Source organism: Leuresthes tenuis, unplaced genomic scaffold, assembly GCF_036924035.1.
Source record: "Leuresthes tenuis unplaced genomic scaffold, fLeuTen1.0.hap1 SCAF_22, whole genome shotgun sequence".
NCBI classification, from domain to species: Eukaryota; Metazoa; Chordata; class Actinopteri; order Atheriniformes; family Atherinopsidae; genus Leuresthes; species Leuresthes tenuis.
Genome location: NW_027325376.1, coordinates 6,344,434 through 6,363,139, shown reverse-complemented (window position 1 = coordinate 6,363,139; position 18,706 = coordinate 6,344,434). Strand labels below are relative to the sequence as shown.

General features: G+C 43.1%; 1 protein-coding gene across 1 annotated transcript in view; it reads left to right on the top strand.

Annotated features, from left to right (window-relative positions):
* Positions 1–18,706, top strand: part of arap2 (ArfGAP with RhoGAP domain, ankyrin repeat and PH domain 2) — a 114,338-nt gene that overhangs the window by 46,983 nt on the left and 48,649 nt on the right. Inside the window, exons 11-14 of the mRNA XM_072377002.1 lie at positions 846–1,045; positions 7,012–7,097; positions 7,269–7,451; positions 12,573–12,747. Coding sequence (XP_072233103.1) covers positions 846–1,045; positions 7,012–7,097; positions 7,269–7,451; positions 12,573–12,747 — 644 coding nt within the window. The remainder of the gene's footprint in view (positions 1–845; positions 1,046–7,011; positions 7,098–7,268; positions 7,452–12,572; positions 12,748–18,706) is intronic.

The window sequence follows — 18,706 nt, the reverse complement described above, 5'->3', positions numbered from 1 at the left end:
TGAGGTGTTTGAGCTGATGTGCTGCGTTTGGTTTTCTCCAAACGTGCTGCTGTGCATTATGACCAAACATCTCCTCTGTTGCTGTTAACTTTAACATTTAATGTGCTAACTGAGGCCTGTGGAGTCTGAGATGGCGCTTTGCTCGGCCTGCACAGTCCGACCTCAGGATCAGCCTGTTTGGACATCTTTGGAAGATTGTGTTAAATGTGTTCCGCTTGTGAAAAGTCCAAATTATCTGAAAATGACCTCATAGCCCTTAAGAGATCGATGGGGGGCAACATTTGCTGCTAATCCTAAGACCAGATGATTTTTTTATGTGACCTGATACGTAAAACCTTAGAAATGGACTCTTTTCACATAACTGTGTATTACCCAGCCCATTCTTTTCTTTTTTTTCATGCTATCACTTTCATAGTGGCAACGCTCTGCTTCCAAGTCTTGATGGAACCCGTGTTGAACATGATTTTTTTAAATGTATATTGAAGCTTTAAATCGGTTATATGGGGACACTTTTCCCATCAACTTTTCTCAACTTTCCGGGGCCTAATGTTGAAATAATATCCTGGAAAAATATCCTGCATTAGAAGTTTATAGATTGTTGAACTGCACGCTGCGACAGATTGATTTAGTTGTCGCCCTTCCATTCCCTCTCAGTTTCACTGAATCTGTCGCAGTCACACACAGACCCACACACTTAGCAACTCCCTCCCAAAACTGCTCTAAAGATTGCCCACCCTGTCACAGCGCCAGGCGCTACTATGCTGTTTAATTGCTCTCTCAAATCAAATCAATAACATTGAGGTCTGCGGTGGGGTGGTGGGTGCAAAAAAAATTGATTGTTGCAGCTTCACGGCAGAGTCAGAACAGGAGAAAGAGGAGTGGATTGAAGCGGTCCAAGAATCGATTGCTGAGACACTCTACGACTACGAAGTGGCAGAGAAGATCTGGTTCAACGAGGCCAACCAGAGCTGCGCGGACTGTCGCGCCCCTCAGCCGGAGTGGGCGTCGGTCAACCTGGGCGTGGTCATCTGTAAAAAATGCGCAGGTAAGAGGCACATGTGCTTCACCTCTAACCGATAATTCAATCGAGTTGTTGTTTTTTCCTCCTTTTATTTGAATCACACTTGTGATCCAGTTACAGAAGAAGCTTTGTTCTTCATGAAGGTTTGGGGTCTGGTGGATAAATTAGGCTTGTATAACTTAAGATTCATCAAAGATAGGCACCCATGACAACATATCTGTCTTCCAGGGTTTGCAGAGTGGTGTGGAACAAAAAAACCCTCCACATGCCTGAAAAGTGCAAAAAAAGAGGCTCTTCTGATTTAAATGGTCATCGTGTTGCTCTCCATCCCTTATTGACCAATCATTAGTTTTCTTATGGCTTCGTTATCTCATCATTTGTCGAACAGTTTTGTGCCTTGATATCCGGCAATAACTCAACCAAGTGGAGTGGAGAGACTCAAAGGTCTGGACCCTCCGGTTGAAAATGTTCAAACTGAATCCCGTGTAGATGATATTTTCCATTTCATTTATTTACAGCAAACTTCAGCAGACATGATGCCTTTTTTTCCTGCATTTGTCTCAGACAGCTTTATATCTTCCAGACTCTTAAAACCAAATGATTTGAAAAGGAAGCGGCACTCTTTGCTCACAGCTCATCGAAATTCTATTTCAACCGGTGATGTGGGAGCACAAGTTGGCACTGTTTGGTTATAAAAGGTCACGAGCTGCAAAAGAAGCGAGTTGGAAATACCAACAGACACCATCCTCATTTTATCACATATGAATAATATTTACTCTTCTCGCCGGTCTTGGTTTGTACAGTGAAAGCAAGATGAACTCCATGCTTCATGGTAAAAGTTTCACACAGGACTCACAGTGAGGCGAAGCTGAGGAGACGAGCGTGCTGGTAGTTGGCCCTTCTCCCTGCATGTGAGGTCTGTGCTCTGTGTGAGAATGTACTCTGACCCCGAGGCTCTTTTGGAATGAGATCTCAGGTGATAAGCCACTTATGGGAGTCGGTGTCCAGCCTCTGGACTCTCTAATCTATTTGGCAATGCTGGATTGCTCAGATGAAATGACAACAAGGATTACCCCACAGGCGAGAACTTGGGGGATCACAGACTGCTTCTTGACCTGCTCGACATGATTAGAGAGAAATGGAGTGGACACGCTTGATGTGGGGGGATATCATCTGGTTGTTTTTCCTCGTCCAGATTTCCCCCACAGTCATGCATAATGGGATTCTTCTCCTTAGCGTAACTTGTACGCATCAGATGTCCAACATCTACTCTCAGATAAACTGATTTAATTAGCAGAGGTGTTTAATGTCACATTTTTGTCGACATGCTGGGAGCGAAGGGATGAAGCTGTCCTCCAGTCCTGAAATCAGGCAGTTGTTTGTTTGGAATGCCAGTTCCTGCTTTTAATTAACACTCACTTACGCTTTATTGTCATTGAAAATGCTGAACAAGAGGTAAGAAGTAATGAGAGGGCTAATGGTGAAAATGATTTCCCCTCTTAGTGCCAAAACAGACTGAATTTAAACTGTGTCTGATGTCACTCTATAATATTAAAGAGTTTTTTACTGCAGGATTTAGTCTTTGTTTGCAAAGTTAGCATTCAAGGAATCACTATCTATTTATTCATGTTAGCGACTGCATTCTGCTCGCTTTAAGAAGTAAATGTTGATTGCACAGAGTTGGGGCCATAGAATAATAACTGTCTGTGTTCAGATTACTTCCCAATAAGCTTCAGTTTGACTTAGCAGCTCTGAAATTTCCTTGATAAGTCGTGTGTCTTCATTAGAGCAACCCAACATGATGTCTTCTATCTTCTCTCACATGAACTGATATCTTCTATCACAGCCCATGTTGCACAGGAAGCCAAACCAGTCCGTTCTGGTCATTAGCAGCAGAGCACACAATAAAGTAGGTTTCAACCTCCTGCAGTAATATTATTGGCCACTGGGGGCATCGTTTAAACACATTAGTAGCATCCATTAACAACAAGAAGTTATGCTGATGAGTTGAGGTGCAGGCAGTGTCCTAATTCCACGTTATGTTCGAGTGAAGTGTCTGTCCTGTTTAATGCTCTCAGAATTTTCATTGAATGTAAGTGAGATACTCACTCATTCAACCTTTTCTCTTATCAAGCAGCTCATGAGTTGAACATCTGTCTCTGGAGTTGCTTTATGCTCCACTGTATCCGTTAGCTGGATGCTAACTTTGTCCACCACGCTGTATCACACACTGTTAGGCACGCTTTACTGACTCTGGGTGGATGTTGAATTAGGATCACTAGTCCAGTCCAACAGTCCACACAGCTGTTTATTTATTTTCATTATTCTTTACCAACCAAGTTACTTCCCATAAATTGGTGAATTATAGTAAATTACTTAATAGTTAAATTTTAAAGCATTTCTGTAGACATTTGGATCTTGCTATAAACAGGTGGTCACAGATTCCTCTGTATTTGGTACTTTTGCTCTGGTGGTTTTAGCCATTCTTCTACACATTATTTTTCCCTTTCTCACTTGCCAGACAGGAGATGGCATCACCTGAAATGACCTTAAGACTGTTCCCCACACAAGTAATTGCAGTAAACTTCTTTTTTTTTTTTTTAACCTGGAGGCAATTCACATAATGTGATGTGTCTTCTGGTAACGGTTGCCACGGTAACGCAGAAACGCAGTACACCTTGTCTCGCTCTGACTTGACCAAGTGAGGGGAAAATGCCACAACTGTAGAGAGGGCTGGAAAAGTGCTCCGTGAACTGTCGGCTGAGTCGCTTGGAAAGTTTTTAATTGGAGGTGAAATCCACGGTGGGTTGAGCCATGTTTTTTCATTCTGTGAAAGCTGTCATGATGGGAATGCCCTTTGGTGTGTTGTTTTGGTTCCACAGGAAAGATGAAGACATTTACAACAGGCTATTTATTTGAGAAGATCTCACTGTGTGCCCCGTGGCACATGCACATGCACACTTTTTTCGGCTTCATTACCCTTACACGAGTGAAAATGGTCCTGTGGCGTTGCACGGCTCAGTGGATGGAGCACGGTCGCGGCACTGCAGCAGGCTCCCACAACAAACTGTTTTCCCTCCTTCACAGGTAGATGTGACAAAATCTGGCTTTATGGCCTTCATTTGTCAAGCCAGACATGAGATCTCAAAGACGGTTATTATCCCCGTCTTTGTGATGCGAGAACCCAGATTCAAACGAAACTCAAGTCGACACAACTTCATCCTCACCACATACTTCAATCCTTACTTTGTCATAACAATATTTCTAAAAGTCTCGGGGTAAAAGGGTTACACTTTCCACCTGAAATCAGTTGACATTTGTTTTTAAAAAGTAAGAGACATGTCTGCCTGTTGAAATACCCTCAATTCTTTTTAAAGAACAGAATATTACAGAGTTAGTTTAAGTGCTTACAGAAAAGAAAATGAATTTCAAATGAAAAGTGTCACTGAGCATCATATTAGCTGTGTTCAGCTGTTGAGAAAAAGAACTAAACGATTTGTCCTTCAAGCTGGTTCATTACTCGTCTACCCTTCGTTTCATTACAGGCTACAACTAAATCTGATGCTGTTATTTTGTAGAGATAGAAGATCTAATTTTCAGTGGTACAGTGACATGCAAAATCTATATTTCTTGTCACGGCAAAACAAATGAATGATGACCAGGTTTCTTTGCTTTTGTTAAAGTCTCACAATGAAATTAATGGAAAGAAAGAGCTGGGAGCAAAAGTTAAGGTCCTCTGTTTGGCCTGTAGGAACTGTTTTTTGCTGCTTTTTACAATCAGCTCCTGATTCTGGTTCGTGTTTGGGTTTAACCCATTTTTCATGCAGAAGGCTTGCTGTGTGGAGACTGTGAGGGCCGTGGCAAAGCCTCCAGTGTGCTTTCATTCAGTGTGTTTGATGGTTGAGGAGTCTTGCTTGAAATAAGAAAAAACTTGGGGAAAAAGTGTCTCATCTTTAACATTATTTGTGGAGATCAATTCATTGTTCACCCACAGAACTACTGAAGTTGATGGAGATATTAGGGGCGTTGGGACACTGCCCTCCCTGATAAGAGGATTATGTAAAATATATTTTTACAGATTCAATTAAAAATGTTAGTTTACACACTAACGTGTGCCTACATGCAATATGAATTATATACACTACATTTCCCACCTACTGACATTCATTCACCAGTGAATTATCACAGACTCGGATCGTTTCTGTCACTGGGCGCTGGTCAGAGCGCCCCATCGATGCAGCCACACAGCCAATCGTGTACTGTTGCCAGGGCAAATGAATAAATATCTGACCAATCAGCGTTGGGGAATTTTATGGTCACGGGGCCCTAAAAATAGCAGCAGATTTCAGGTTAAAAAAAAGGCTTGTGCAGCGCGGTAAATCAGCGGGATGGTGGCGAGTTTAATGACAGTTTAAGTGCAGTTTATTTTATCCACCCGTTTACAAGAAGGACAATGGAGGAGAAAATCCGGATTAAGGAGCTGGGACCCGACAAGCCCGACCTTATGATCAACCAGCAGACCAAGGAGAAAAATAAAGTCTACAACAGCAGTTGGTTTGAGCGCAAGTCGTAGCTGACAGGCTGTGGAATAGCCAATGCACTTTTCTGTTTTCCCCTGCATTCTGTTTAAAATTGACAAATGTTATTTAACGTGGACAGAAACCGACTTGAACGCATCGAGAAGCATGAACAATCGAGTTCATATTAAACCGCATCAAAATAGCTGTGCTCGGAAACATTAGCATAGCATGACGCGGTGTCCGCGTCGCGGTAAGCCTTATATGCGGTGTAGGTAATGTGAGTTCACCAGAAAAAACTACTTACTACTGCTACTTATTGATCTACCCATTGAACGGGTCACTTTAGTCATCATCGCTACTGTTGCCCCTCCTGAGAAGTTTTTAGGAGCCGCCTCTGGTGCTACTGCTGCATGTCCACTACACGTGACTTTCAATAGCATTTGTTCCCAAATATCAGTAACATGCCTTAGAAATATGAGAGTTTGCACGTGTAATGGCATCATTAATTGCAAAGCCGAAGTTGTAGTTGTTTGGAGTTATTGTGCTGATTTTAAGGGGTAAAGAATAACAACAAAAAAGCAGGTAGATGTTTATAAAAGCGAGGATTAAAACAGTGAGATGCTGTTGTACAGCATGTGAGATTGCACCACATTACATTGGACAAAAATGCCATTTAGCCTAAGATGATGTTTGCTTTCGCTCTGCTCTATGTAGACATGATTTTATATCAGTGTTATTTAAGAGAGCTGAGAGCTGGTTCTTGGAAATGACTTCCATTTAAATTTCCTTTCTTATTTCTTAAATGGCAAATAATTCAAAGGTTGCTCGGGTCCTTTGCTGTCTACAACTGTGTCAGGATGGCCTGTCACACCTCGTAGCCCCTCATTTTCATTCACAGCTGCTCTACTTCTGAATAGAAAACTGTAATGAGATCATGCCAAGTGTAAATCTAAAATTATCCGCCGTTACTCGCAGGACAATAATTCACATTCACACATACAGCGTGTTTCTGTCTAATGTATTATGCATGTCTGCTCTGTCTTTGGCCATAAGCAACCCCAGAAGCTTCTCGTTCACCCAAATAAACAGGCCAACCAACAAACACAATGAATTACTCATGATTCATTAGCAATTAATGGCCCTCATTCTCTGCTTTCATTTCCAATTAGGGGAGCTGAGGGGACTAAATATGTCTGTTGTGAGTGCGAGAATGAGCTCGCAGTCATGCTCTGTTTCTCCATCTTGTAGCTGCCTGTTTACTGTTTATTCCATCATTGACGTTCGGTGTGTTTGTGCACTACAAGGAGATTGCTTTGCGCATATTTTTTTCCTGTCACGTGCACTTCTTAGGAATTAAAGCAGAGGCTGGGAGCAAAACATTGTTGGATTCATATTTGATTGAGGAATGTTTGATAGAGCAAAGGTTTGGATAAATCCATATACTCACAGCTTTGTGTTTCTGTTCACTAGGACAGCACCGCTCCCTTGGGCCGAGCCTTTCCAAGGTCCGGAGCTTAAAGTTGGACATCAGCATCTGGAGTAATGAACTTGTGGAGGTATCTGCAACTCACATCTTTACTCTTCGTCTCAGTACAAATCATGTAGCTGTTTGCTTAAAATACGAATAGAATTGATGAGTTTCTACCAGAATTCTGATTTCTTATGTGAGTTAAGGCTTGTTAAAGGTTGACTTCATACCCTAGTGACATCTGTTGTATATGTTTCAGCTCTTCCTGGAGGTGGGGAACAAGAATGCGAACAGTTTCTGGGCCGCTAACCTTCCCTTGGAGGAGGAGCTCCATAGCGGAGTGTCTGCCGAGCAGCGCGCCACATTCATTCGCCGGAAGTACCGGGAGAGGAAATACAGAAGGGTCCTGGAGGGGTTTCAGGACCTGAAGCAGCTCAGTCAGGTACACGCTTCATGGAGAGCAGAACGACACATTTCTCTTCAGGGGTCCTCTCTGCAGACCAGCTGAGCGTCTGCGATGCAGCACAGCCAAGTTCCTCCCTAATCCTCAAAATGTTTCCGTGTTCTCAACTTTTTTAAAAGTTTTTTTTCTAAACAAGTGAGTTGTTATTGGTAATCTGCCGACTTATCTTTAACTGCATATAAACCTTTTGTTGTGACAACCGTTTCTATTGTTACGAAGAGTCCAACCTGTCCTCATCCCATTCCCCCACACACTGCAGATTAAACAACGTTCATTTGTTTTTCACTGCAAAGCGAAGCCAACCTTCTCTCTCTGTGCGTTCGTCTTTATGTGCACCTCACACCACTTTCACAACTTTTGTTAGGTTGGAGCTCCATGGTTACCTTTCACAGACCTATCCGCTGAAAGAGGCTGCTCGTGTGCAGCCTTTGCTTCCCTCCTGCTGCTGTTGCCTTACCATCTGCGCCGTGTGGTCATGGTGTGTGTGTGTGTGTGGAAAGTGTTATCATCTGTTGACCCGACCCTCACAGACAAACAAATGGTGCTGAAAACTTATCCCACGGTAAAGAATATTCAGTTATGATGAACTGCAGAAGCTCACTGAGCAGGTCATCAAAGTACCCATTATATGTTCTTTTAAGAAGATGACACATGGAACACTCCATTAACTAAATCCATTGAACCTGAAAAATCCCATATTTTCTGACCTCGAGACCATCAGTAAATCTCTATTTTAAGACTAAAGACGTCAGAGGGAAAGTCATCGATTTGGAGTGTAAGCACGCGGGCGCTCAGACCTTAGACGGCTCGGGGGTTTATTGCTGCTGCTGCTGCAGCAAAAGATAGAGCCGGGTTTTTTGGGCCTTCTTTGAAAGAAAAAAAACCACACAAGGCAATGAAGAAAGTTTCCACCTGCCTCAGCATTACGCAGATCAGCCCCTCGCATTGTTTTCCCAGCAGAGATGGAGAGAGACGCATGTGCAGGGAAAAGGGGAGCGAGGCCACAGAGTGAGGAAAAGCTAAGTGGAAAAGTGGATTAGGATCCACAACAGAAATGCTTGGGTTGGTTTTATTGCGGCCTGTGCACGAGTGCGTGTACGTGGGAGTGTGTACATGTGTGTGAACATGCGTGCTGCTTCACTTGAGATGTGTGAATTTGCTGTTCCAGTGGGAGTTTCCTGCCAGGTGGTGTAGGAGGGGAAGTGTGACAGAGTGTGGCTGCCTAAAAGGGTCAGTCCAGCGGAGTAGAGTGTGTGTGGGGGGGGGGCATGAGGGAAATAGGCTGATGGAAGAAGGTAGGAAACTGGTGGAAGTGGGTGGCCGTGTTTGCTTTCTAACTGTCTGGATCAGTGTGTCACGGAGGGGAACGCACACACCGTGACTCCACACACACGTGTGTGCAGTTAGAAAACTCCTCAAAAAGCCAAATATCCACTTAAAAAAAAGAATAAGGAGCCAAAACAAACAAAAACAAGGACACGAGTTTAATCTCGTCGGACAAGTTGTTCCAGAGCGGCGTCACATGTGCTTACCGTGAGGATGAATCTGAAATTCTATATAAAACCTTTTCCTTTGGGAGTCTTCGGTTGGAACAAAGACAACGATGCTGACGGTTTCCTCATTGACATTCATGCCATATTAAAATCAAGGATGACATTTAATAGGTTTTTGGGCTCAAGGGTCACGAATCTCACCCGGAGCGCTCTGTTAAACGGCGTTTAGGATGTCGCTTCAAGTTTAAAAAAGAAAAAAAAAGAGAAAAGGCAACGTTAAATATGTGCACTTACATCATCTTTTTTTTTTTTGTCATTTCATGCCCTCTCTTCATCCCAGTCTCTCTTGTTTCTTATTCCCATGTTCCCCATTAGGAGCTCATATCCCATTGACCTCCACAGAGTCTCCGCAGACCACATGACCTAGAGAAGGGGGTGTCAAAGGAGCTTCTTATATCATTACACACACACACGCTCAGAGCCTCTTGCGGCTACAGTAATTGCATTGACACGGAAGGTCATTTCCAGAGACGATACAGAATAAGGCCAAGCTGCACGGGACTGTTTGCCATAATCTGACCCGGTCCTGTGTGCGAGCAAAGGAGATGAAGACGGAATTAATTTAGCTGTTGTTTTCTATTGATGAAGATGAAGCGGTCTCTGCAGAAGCCGCACACACAGATGGAGATAAATGAATCTCCGGTCTTGGAGCACACATAGCTCAACATCTTCATCTCAGTGTGTGGGGGCAGGTTTTATTGACAGGTACTTTGTTTGTGTGTCCATATGCGCGGCCTCGCTGTGCCACTGTTTCAGGCGGATATTGCTTGTTTGTGGCAGATCGATGCAGCCTACTGACTCGGCCCGAGCCCGATGAAAGGAGAAGTTGTTCGTTGAAATTCCCCCATTTGCCTCTCGGCTCCTCTGTTGATCTACTTTGTCGCAGGTCATCGAGCACAATGTCACATCAATCGACTGGACAGGAAGAAAGAGACGGAGGGAGAAAGAAAATATCGTCCTCGCTCAGACTGTATTCCTTTGCTTCCTTTATCCGTTAATCTTTGCAGGGTCTTTGTTAGAAAAGAAATCACTTTAACCACTTAATGTCTTCGTGGTACACATGCTGCATACCTTTTTTCCTTTTTATCCTGCTATAAACGAGGGCTTGAACAGACTTTAACTGAAGAGCACAAGGTTTAACTGTCCTCGCTGCCAGCTTTCAGGGCTGCACTGCAGTCCTGTCCGTCTCCACTGGATGTTGGTGCTTAAAAGCCTTCCTTCTATATTTAAACCGAGCTGAATTTGTCTTTTTGTTCTTTTTTTCATGGGCTTTACTGACAGAGCTGAGTTTTCTCTTCTCCTCTCTATTTTTGTACCTTTTCAACACATTTTTCTGTCTTCCCTGTGTACAAATATTGTAGCTTTGACTCATCATAGCCTACAACAGCCAGCTGTTATGGGTGCTGCTTAATTGATCTGAGCCTTTCTATGAGACAAGATTGTAGAAAATGGTCCAGTTAGAGGTCATTGTTATTCATTTAAGAGCACTCCACTGATTCAGCACCGCTGAAAAGAGTTCATTTCTAAAGCAGCTTGAAGCTTCAGATATTTGAGGAAAAAGCTTTTACTTTGAGAAGCAGAACCCGACCACATTTGTTCTGGTGCCCAGGTAATGCTCATTTAGAGTTCATACGTTTGAGGTTTTCCGTTTACACGGCCTCGTGTTCATGGAGTTTTGGGACGTTTTAGAGTTGGAGGAAGCAGCTCCAGTAATGGCTGCTTTGAGGTCGCGCCAAGCGAGGTTTCTGAGAGGGTGTCGCTGCTGTGAACGGGTAATAAGACGGATACTGAGCTGCAAAGTAGGCATTTCAGGCTTTTCAGGAGCAGCGTCCTCTGTTGGATCTTCTGAATGTGACCTTTGGAACTGTTGAGGTCCTTTACGTGCACTTTCTAAAACACAGACAGACGGGGAAGACTTGAGTAGCACCGGGTTCTTATAGAAATCTGACCACTTGTTAAAAGTTCCCTTTAACTTGAAAATTGAACGAGTCGTTTCAGTTGTTTGCCATTTATTAGTTAAACTGGAAAGCATTTAATGAAAGTTACTGACAGTTCCTCAGGAGTATTTGACATTCTGAGTATATTCTGCTCATCTGTGGAAACACTGTATGATGCAAGTGTTTCACAAAGGCAGACATAAGTTATGTAAAGAATCATCTTATCATATATAACCAGATCCCCTCCTACAGCAGCCAAGATGAGGTGATTACACTCGACTAATGTTGATATGCAAAAGCCCTATTAGTTTCAAAAAGTTTAAGTACGTTTGACAATGCTCAGCACAGGCTGGAGACCCCATCTTACAGCCAGTGTGTGTTTGTATGAATTACCTCATTTTATCCATCCTGCTTCCAAGCAGTCACATTTAATTGTCTAAAAGCAAAATAACTTTTCTTTTTTTCCCCCATTCCTCCTTCTACCTGACAGTTTCTATGGGAATGTGTCGTGTGTGTGTGTCCCCCCCGCTTAACACTGACCTATAAATCATTCAGGTTTTAAAAACGCATCTGATTCACCAGTAGAACAAGTGTTCAGAGCATAACGGACGACAGAAGAACACGTTAGTCTGAAGAAGAAATGAAGAGTGGGTCGAGGCTTTTGCACAGGGCTGGAAGCACGTTGTACATTTGATCCTTTAGTAAGCCTTCTCACCCTTCAGTTTCCTCAGTGACACACTGTTGGAAGGTCTTGTCACCTTTCGCTCCTTCCTGTGTATTTTTTGCATCCTTGATGGGACTTCATGTGTTATATATACACTTTATTTCTTCGGTATGGTCTGCTGATTTTCTTTTGCTCACCTAATTGTTTTTCTCGTCTATATTCTCGCATTTCTCCTCTTTGAATTTGTGTGTTTCATTATATTTAATACGGCCCATTTGTACTGTTCTTATTTTCTATATTGCCTTTTTTCACAGGGATTAGGGCTGTAATGATTCCCACAGGCAGTATTAAAGTTTGATCATATTTTAACTTATCTTCTGAGATCAGCGAGGGGAAGTCAATTTCAAACTTTATATGGTTTTCTTATGCCGCTTTATAGACTCTTTGTCCTCTATCAACCTAGCGTAGCCTCGCACACGACTCGGAGCTGCTCCTCCTACACAGAGAAGGGAGATGACGGCTGCGTTTCCAGGGATTTTCACTGCCTCATTGTCTGGGATGTGAATTTTTTAAAGCAATTAATCCAGCCATAGACGACTACTTAGAAATCCAATGAGCCGTTACTCCAATAATTCAGTCTTATATATTATGCTACTGCAGCAGGTGGGTTTTGATAAATAAGACTTCCAGAATCTAACTGGTATACGTGTGGAAATGACAAATCGGTGATCTGCTCAGGGTTTATCCCGCCCATCATCCACTTTTAACCAGGACAGACTCCGGCTCACTGCAATCCTTAACAGTAATTAGCTGGTATAGAGAATGGATGCATTATTGAATGGTTTTATAAATGGTGTCGAGCCCTCAAGAGGTCCGTCATAAAGCAAAGGAGCGTGTGCGATAGATAAGTCATGGTGTGCTCCTCTTTCTCCTGTTCTACATGCAGGCACTGTGTGCAGCCGTGGTGTCGCCTGATGTGCTGCAGACCATGATGCTCGTGTTCAGTGGGGCAGATGTTATGTGCGCCACCGGGGATTCAGCCTACTCCACCCCTTACCTTTTGGCTCAGCGTGCAGGACAGAAACTGCAGATGGAGTTCCTGCACCAGAATAAACTCACCGGTAAGCATTTGGGCCCCCATCAGTTGGTCCATACTCTATCTGCTGCTCAAGGTAACTGCAAACTGAAACCATTCCCTGTTCCTGTGCTTTTTTTTTTCCACACTGTGTGTACTTTTTGCTGTACGTGCTCATTCATCCATTAATGAAGGTAACGAGTTCTACTAAGTTTTTCAGGGCCGGTGTTAAACCCAGGTGAGATGCCAGGCTGCAAAAGAAAAAGAGTAACTTAGGATTCTCCTGGCCAGACCTGAAAAATATAAATAAATGAAAAAAGCAGGTGAATGTGTGAAAAGGCCTTTAAACTTGACGTGCTACTTACAACCATCGGTGCCAAACACATTCGACCCATTGTCTTGATACGTTAACGAGCTGATCAGGTTTAAAAAAACATACCCTCCTATGCTGCCACGTTCGTGGAAGCTCAGTGGGAGATTTTTTTATCTTCTTCATGAATGGGAAATGAAGGCAGAAAAACCCACAAATATGAAACCGGCAGGTTTAAGTTAAAAGTTCTGCCTCTGCGGCTTTGGTTTCTCCTCTCTTCCCCAAACTCTCCTTTGTATTACCCACCCTGTGTTCCCCTGCATCGGCGGCTCGTGCGGATGTGATGGGGGTGTGTTGTGCGTGCGCTTCCACGCGGGGTCGATGATAAGAGCGTTCTCGGATTAAAGGAGCGGCCTCTGCCGCTGGCTGGAGCTGGGGGGGGGCAGGACTGTATTTTACATAATGTTTACGGTATATCTGTGTATGCTCGTCGGCACCGATCCTAATAGGGACTCGCTAATTGGTGGCATGGGTCACCTGGTTACCATGGTGATGGCAGTTACTCGAGGTGTGCCAGAAGACACGCATAGATGAAGGCAGAGAAACACACAGGTATTCGTGTGTGTGGCCGGGCCCGTCTGAAATGCTTATGTGCTCATTATGTGACTGGAAGTTATTGAGCTTCACTGTTAACAGAAATATGTGGACCTAACCAGACTTTTCCTACGAGGACTTATGTCCAACTAAGCTGACTGTAGCTGGCAGTCATGACCTGGGTCAAGGAACCCAACTGTTGCTTTGACAGATTGACACTTCCCCTTGGCTGCAGGGGCATGTTGCCTCAGGGACAGCAGTCGGTGCAGCACTTTGCAAGATGGAACTAAATGAGTGGCCACAAAACAGCTCCCCCTAAAAGGGATTTTAGACACCACCCTTAAGAAGGCGTTTTGTTTTCAGTAAAGACTTTGATTCTTTATGTGTGTGACACTGGCAGCGTGGAACCACAGTTCTCTCATGATGTCCAGAAATAGAAGCACATTATTCACTGCAGTGGGTTGTTTTTGACATATTTCTGCTCAGTGCAGGTATTCAGTACCAGTGCAGGAAGCCTTTTATTTACTAAGCTGGAGAGTAATTACATTTTTCTGCGAAGAGGTTTGATTTTATGTGTTTTTTCACATCAGCCAATGTTTTCCAAGAGTCGTTTGACCACTCTGAGCCACCGTACATGCAAACAGGGCTGGGTATCGATCAAACTTTTTCAATACCGATACCTTCACTTCAGTACAGGTTCCTGAACGATACTTTTTTCGATACCAAATTCTAACAAAAAGGAAATTACATTACACATAACCGTACAAATCTTCAGTTTTATTTTTCCAATCCAAGCAGTTTTCTACAGAAAAAATTTACAACAAATAATTTCCCGTGCAAAACAGTTGCAAACAGGTGGCAGGTTGGTGTCTAATGCTATCCGACACACTGAGGATACTTTTCACTCAGCAGTTTTCTTCGGAAACATCAACTTGTCTGCTTTCTGCACGTATTAAGTTGCAGGAACACTGAGATTACTGGCGGATTTCGCTGAAGGTTAATTTATCTGTTAAAATGTCACACACTGCGCTGTTCTCGGTGCTCTTAGATGAAGCCGAGTCCGGTGGTGAGATTTTGAATTATGCCGCTCGGGCTCTGTGGCGTCCACAGGCTGACCTGAGGACTGTGGGCGGAACCACATTTTCATGCATGCAGCAAAGTGTCACGTTAATACAGCCAATCGAGGGCAGCACGATCAGTTCTTGATCTCGTGATTAATCTCTGGGAACCGAAGCTTGGCACCGAAAGACGAGGCATGTTTCGATACTCGTACTACCGAAGAATTTCGATCGGTGCCTTAAAAGAACCGAAGTTCTGTACCCAGCCCTACATGCAAATGTATTTATCCTTAATGACGTCTGACAAAAGTACTTGAAAATATTCAGTAACTGTCTGGTGAAAAAAAGTCATGTTGGAGGCATGAAAGCCTGGAACCAAGCAAATTGGTTCAAATTGGAACCAACACACACTCCTGTTTTTGGCTTGGATACGATGCTTTTTAAGTGAGAGTTTTGGACTGTTATATTACAGTCAGTGTTTTTTATTCTGAAAAATGCAGCTTCTTTCTTTCTTGTGAAGGACAGTCAGAAAACGGGTGTGTTTGCCGCAAATTATAGTTTTCAGAGTGAGAATAAATTACGGTCGGTCAGGGAAATTGCTATTCTATTTATCCTGGTCACAAATACGACAAAAAAAACACAAATCCAGCAAGTCTTAATGCCACCAGTGTCCATTAAAGCTATATTTCCACACACTGCAGTGAAACTCTATGCTGTTTCGGGGTCTGATGAAAAATTCCAAACTGACAGATGCATTGTGAGCTTTGGTCCTGTCTTGGGATTTACTTGCAAAACGAGAACAGTCGATTTCAGTTATTATGTTATTGGGTGCTGCACATCACCAATAACCGCAGTGCAACCCGCTGATGAATGAAGATGAGCCTAAAGAAGGGAAAAAAGAAGCAGCGGCGGGGCTGTGAAAAGATTAAGGCTTCCCAAGGAAATGCTGTCCAAATTCCTCCCGCTGACTGTCTGCCACATTTTCCCATCACACAGAGCCGTGGAGAGTGGCGTCTGCATTGTTCTCCTGCGCTCTGGAGTTTGCAGACATTTTGATTAAACAGAAATGGAACTTTTTCACTTGCGTGCAGCGTGATGTCTGGCTGGATGGGGGAACAATTCAATTCCCGTATGACACCATCCCAACTGCGTAGCCTGGTGCTGACAGAGGGAAGGTGGAGGCGAGAGGAGAGGAATGACAGCCAATATCCAGGACAAAACGGTTCCGAGTTGTTTTGGAGTTTAGAGGAACTCAGCCTTGGGTTATAGCTGATTTTTCTTTATTTTTTCAGCGGGATAACAAGTGCACCCATGCTAGGTAACATCAGGCAGATATATTTATTTCAGTTGTTTGCTGTGGGGTACCAGTGTGCGTGGCTTTGAGCGTAGTTTCGCTCTATTCGCTTATCTTGTAAGACATGTTTTCACAGCAGGAGCACACTTCAGGCCATTCAGCCACCACACAGTGCAGCAAACCACACACCATCCTAAAAGAAAATAATGACAAATGCGGTCTTTTCCCTTTTTAATGACCTCCCGGGACACAGGAATGAGCCAGCAGTAAACAATCAGACTCTGTGGAAAAGTGCTCTCCTCTGAACTAAACTCTGAATTGGACGAGTGTGCGGAAAACTTCACCAACCGCCTGTCTTCGCAGTGTGAGTCGTGCTCTCGGTTTGTAAAAATAAAAATAGGAAAATCCGCTATTTCCCCTGGATATAGTGAGTGAAAAGAGAGCTGTCAACGTGCTTATCCCAGAACAGCCTATTCCCTCCACAGCAGCTCATTTGTGGACCCCATGTTAGGACTTCCACTCATAGCAGAGCACGGCCACTTCATTAGCTCCCTCTCTTTGTAAATGTGAGTGCATGCACGTGAGCCTCCACGGGCCTCGGTCTCCCGCCCACACCTGCTCGCTCCAGAGCACCTTGGGATACCGTAGGAGCATGTTCATTTCCATATTACCATCCCAGATTCTGTTTTTAAAAAAAATGCAGCTCTCCAAGGCCATGTGTCTTCGCATTTTAGGAAGGGGACTCCAGTGATGTGCTCCATCCCTTATAGTCAAAGGCTCCTACTGTGGTTGTCTGGTGCATATTTTTACTTTATATATATGATTTATTTTTTTTATGAGGGGTGTATTCCCATATGCTTCATTCCAGAGGGCACATAAAGCATATAAATAAAATTAACTGTCAAAACTATGTGTTATGTTGCCACTTTTTGAAAGCTAATTTACAGCAGCAGAATACCACAGTTGTTAAGATTTTTAAGTGGACACAAAGGGACATTTTAGAGTGTCTGAATGGAAAGTTTCTCTGTGAAACTTTTTACACTAAACTAGAAGCCGTTTTAGATGGAAGGGTAATTAAGGGGGTTGTTTGTAGCACGTTTGCTCGATAAGCTTAACCTCCTTTTAGATGTGTGCACGCAGATCTGCATGAGTTAGACCAAGAGGGCATGGAGCCTTGTTCTGAATCTGTTCTGTAAAGAAAAAAAAGAAAAAAACAGCAAAGACATGGTCGAAAAATGGATTCAAATTGATTTAAATGCCTTTTTGTTATAATGGAAAACTACAAATTTCCAACAGCTTAAAATGATTAGCAATTGTTGGTTGTGTTGACATCCATATCTGTAGCTTCCGACACCAGCAATAGTTCATAAACACACAAAAGAGGCTCTACTATTTAGCCTTGTCCCCCAGACCTGCTCTTGCCTCTAGTCCTTTGGAGGCACAAGCGAGTAATTGATTCATAGATGTTGCAGGTGTGCAACATTAGCCACCAAGCTCCACCTGCCACTTAGCCTCCGTGCCACTTTCATTTCCCTATTCTTGTTTGTATGCCCTGTTTGATACAAACTACAACTGTAGTTTCTTCCTACATTCACTGTCATAGAGGTAGAATCTTTAAATTCATTCAGAGACATTCAGTTTTACGTCTGATGTAAATTTAGCTTTGAATGCATGTTAATGGAAGATTTTGGCAGATAGCGTCACTCCACGACATGTTCAACCATCTCCACACAGGCTGTTGTTTGACGTCATATTACGATCATAAGCTTGTCGCTGCAGCAGCCATGTGGGCCGTGCAATAAGCTAAAGCTGGAAATATAACACTGACATATCAGGTGTGAGCGCACCACCATTACACAGCTGTCGCGTTAATTAGCATCTAGCAAGGTCACACCGAGGATTAGCTAATTTCAATTGGATATATTTAGTTTTAATTTTACTATGTTAAAATGTGGTTATTTATCAGCATTTATTTGAACTTATTTTATCTTGATGATAGATATAAATCCAGTATTTACTCCTTTCCCAACCAAACCAACTTAGCCTTTGCTAACATGTTAACTTTGCTAACCCAGTGCTAAGATACAATCTGCAAGGTACCTGCTGCAAATGAGGCAGAGTTGAATGATTTGAAGTCTCCTTATATGCAACAAGTCTGCCAAGAATCCACATTGAACATTAATACTCTATGAAAACATTGCAGTACATTAATCATGGTTTCAGAACCTGCAAAAACAAAGAAAAAGCACAAAACCAGCAGTGAAACAGCCAGAGTTTGTGTTGAATTGCTCAGTTTTTGTTTGAATTGCATCTTAAAGGAAATTCTAGTTTGGATATGTTTGGTGAACTATTAAACAAAGAGAAAACTTTCATATCCAGTAAAACAGTCCCCAGCGAGCGAGTGAGTCCCCTCAGAACTCCCAGTTAAAATGCCCAACATCACAGCAGAAATAAACACGTTTTACAGGCTGGTACAAAACATGTCCGCATTGATCACAGTACAAGACGTCCATCTTTATAGAAAGATATAAAGGCTTTATATTATGCATTACTAAGGGTGCCACAGCTTTCAGTGAGCCAATACATGGTGTCCTTCTGGCTCTCAGTCAGATTTAACCCCATTAAAGTGGCAACCTCCCTGTTTCCTGTACATCCTGTGGTATATTGTACCATAGAGGATTTGCAGAGTTGGTGATGAGTCACTGTGGATACGCCCACTGTAAACGCACTGATGCCACTTGTATCTGCG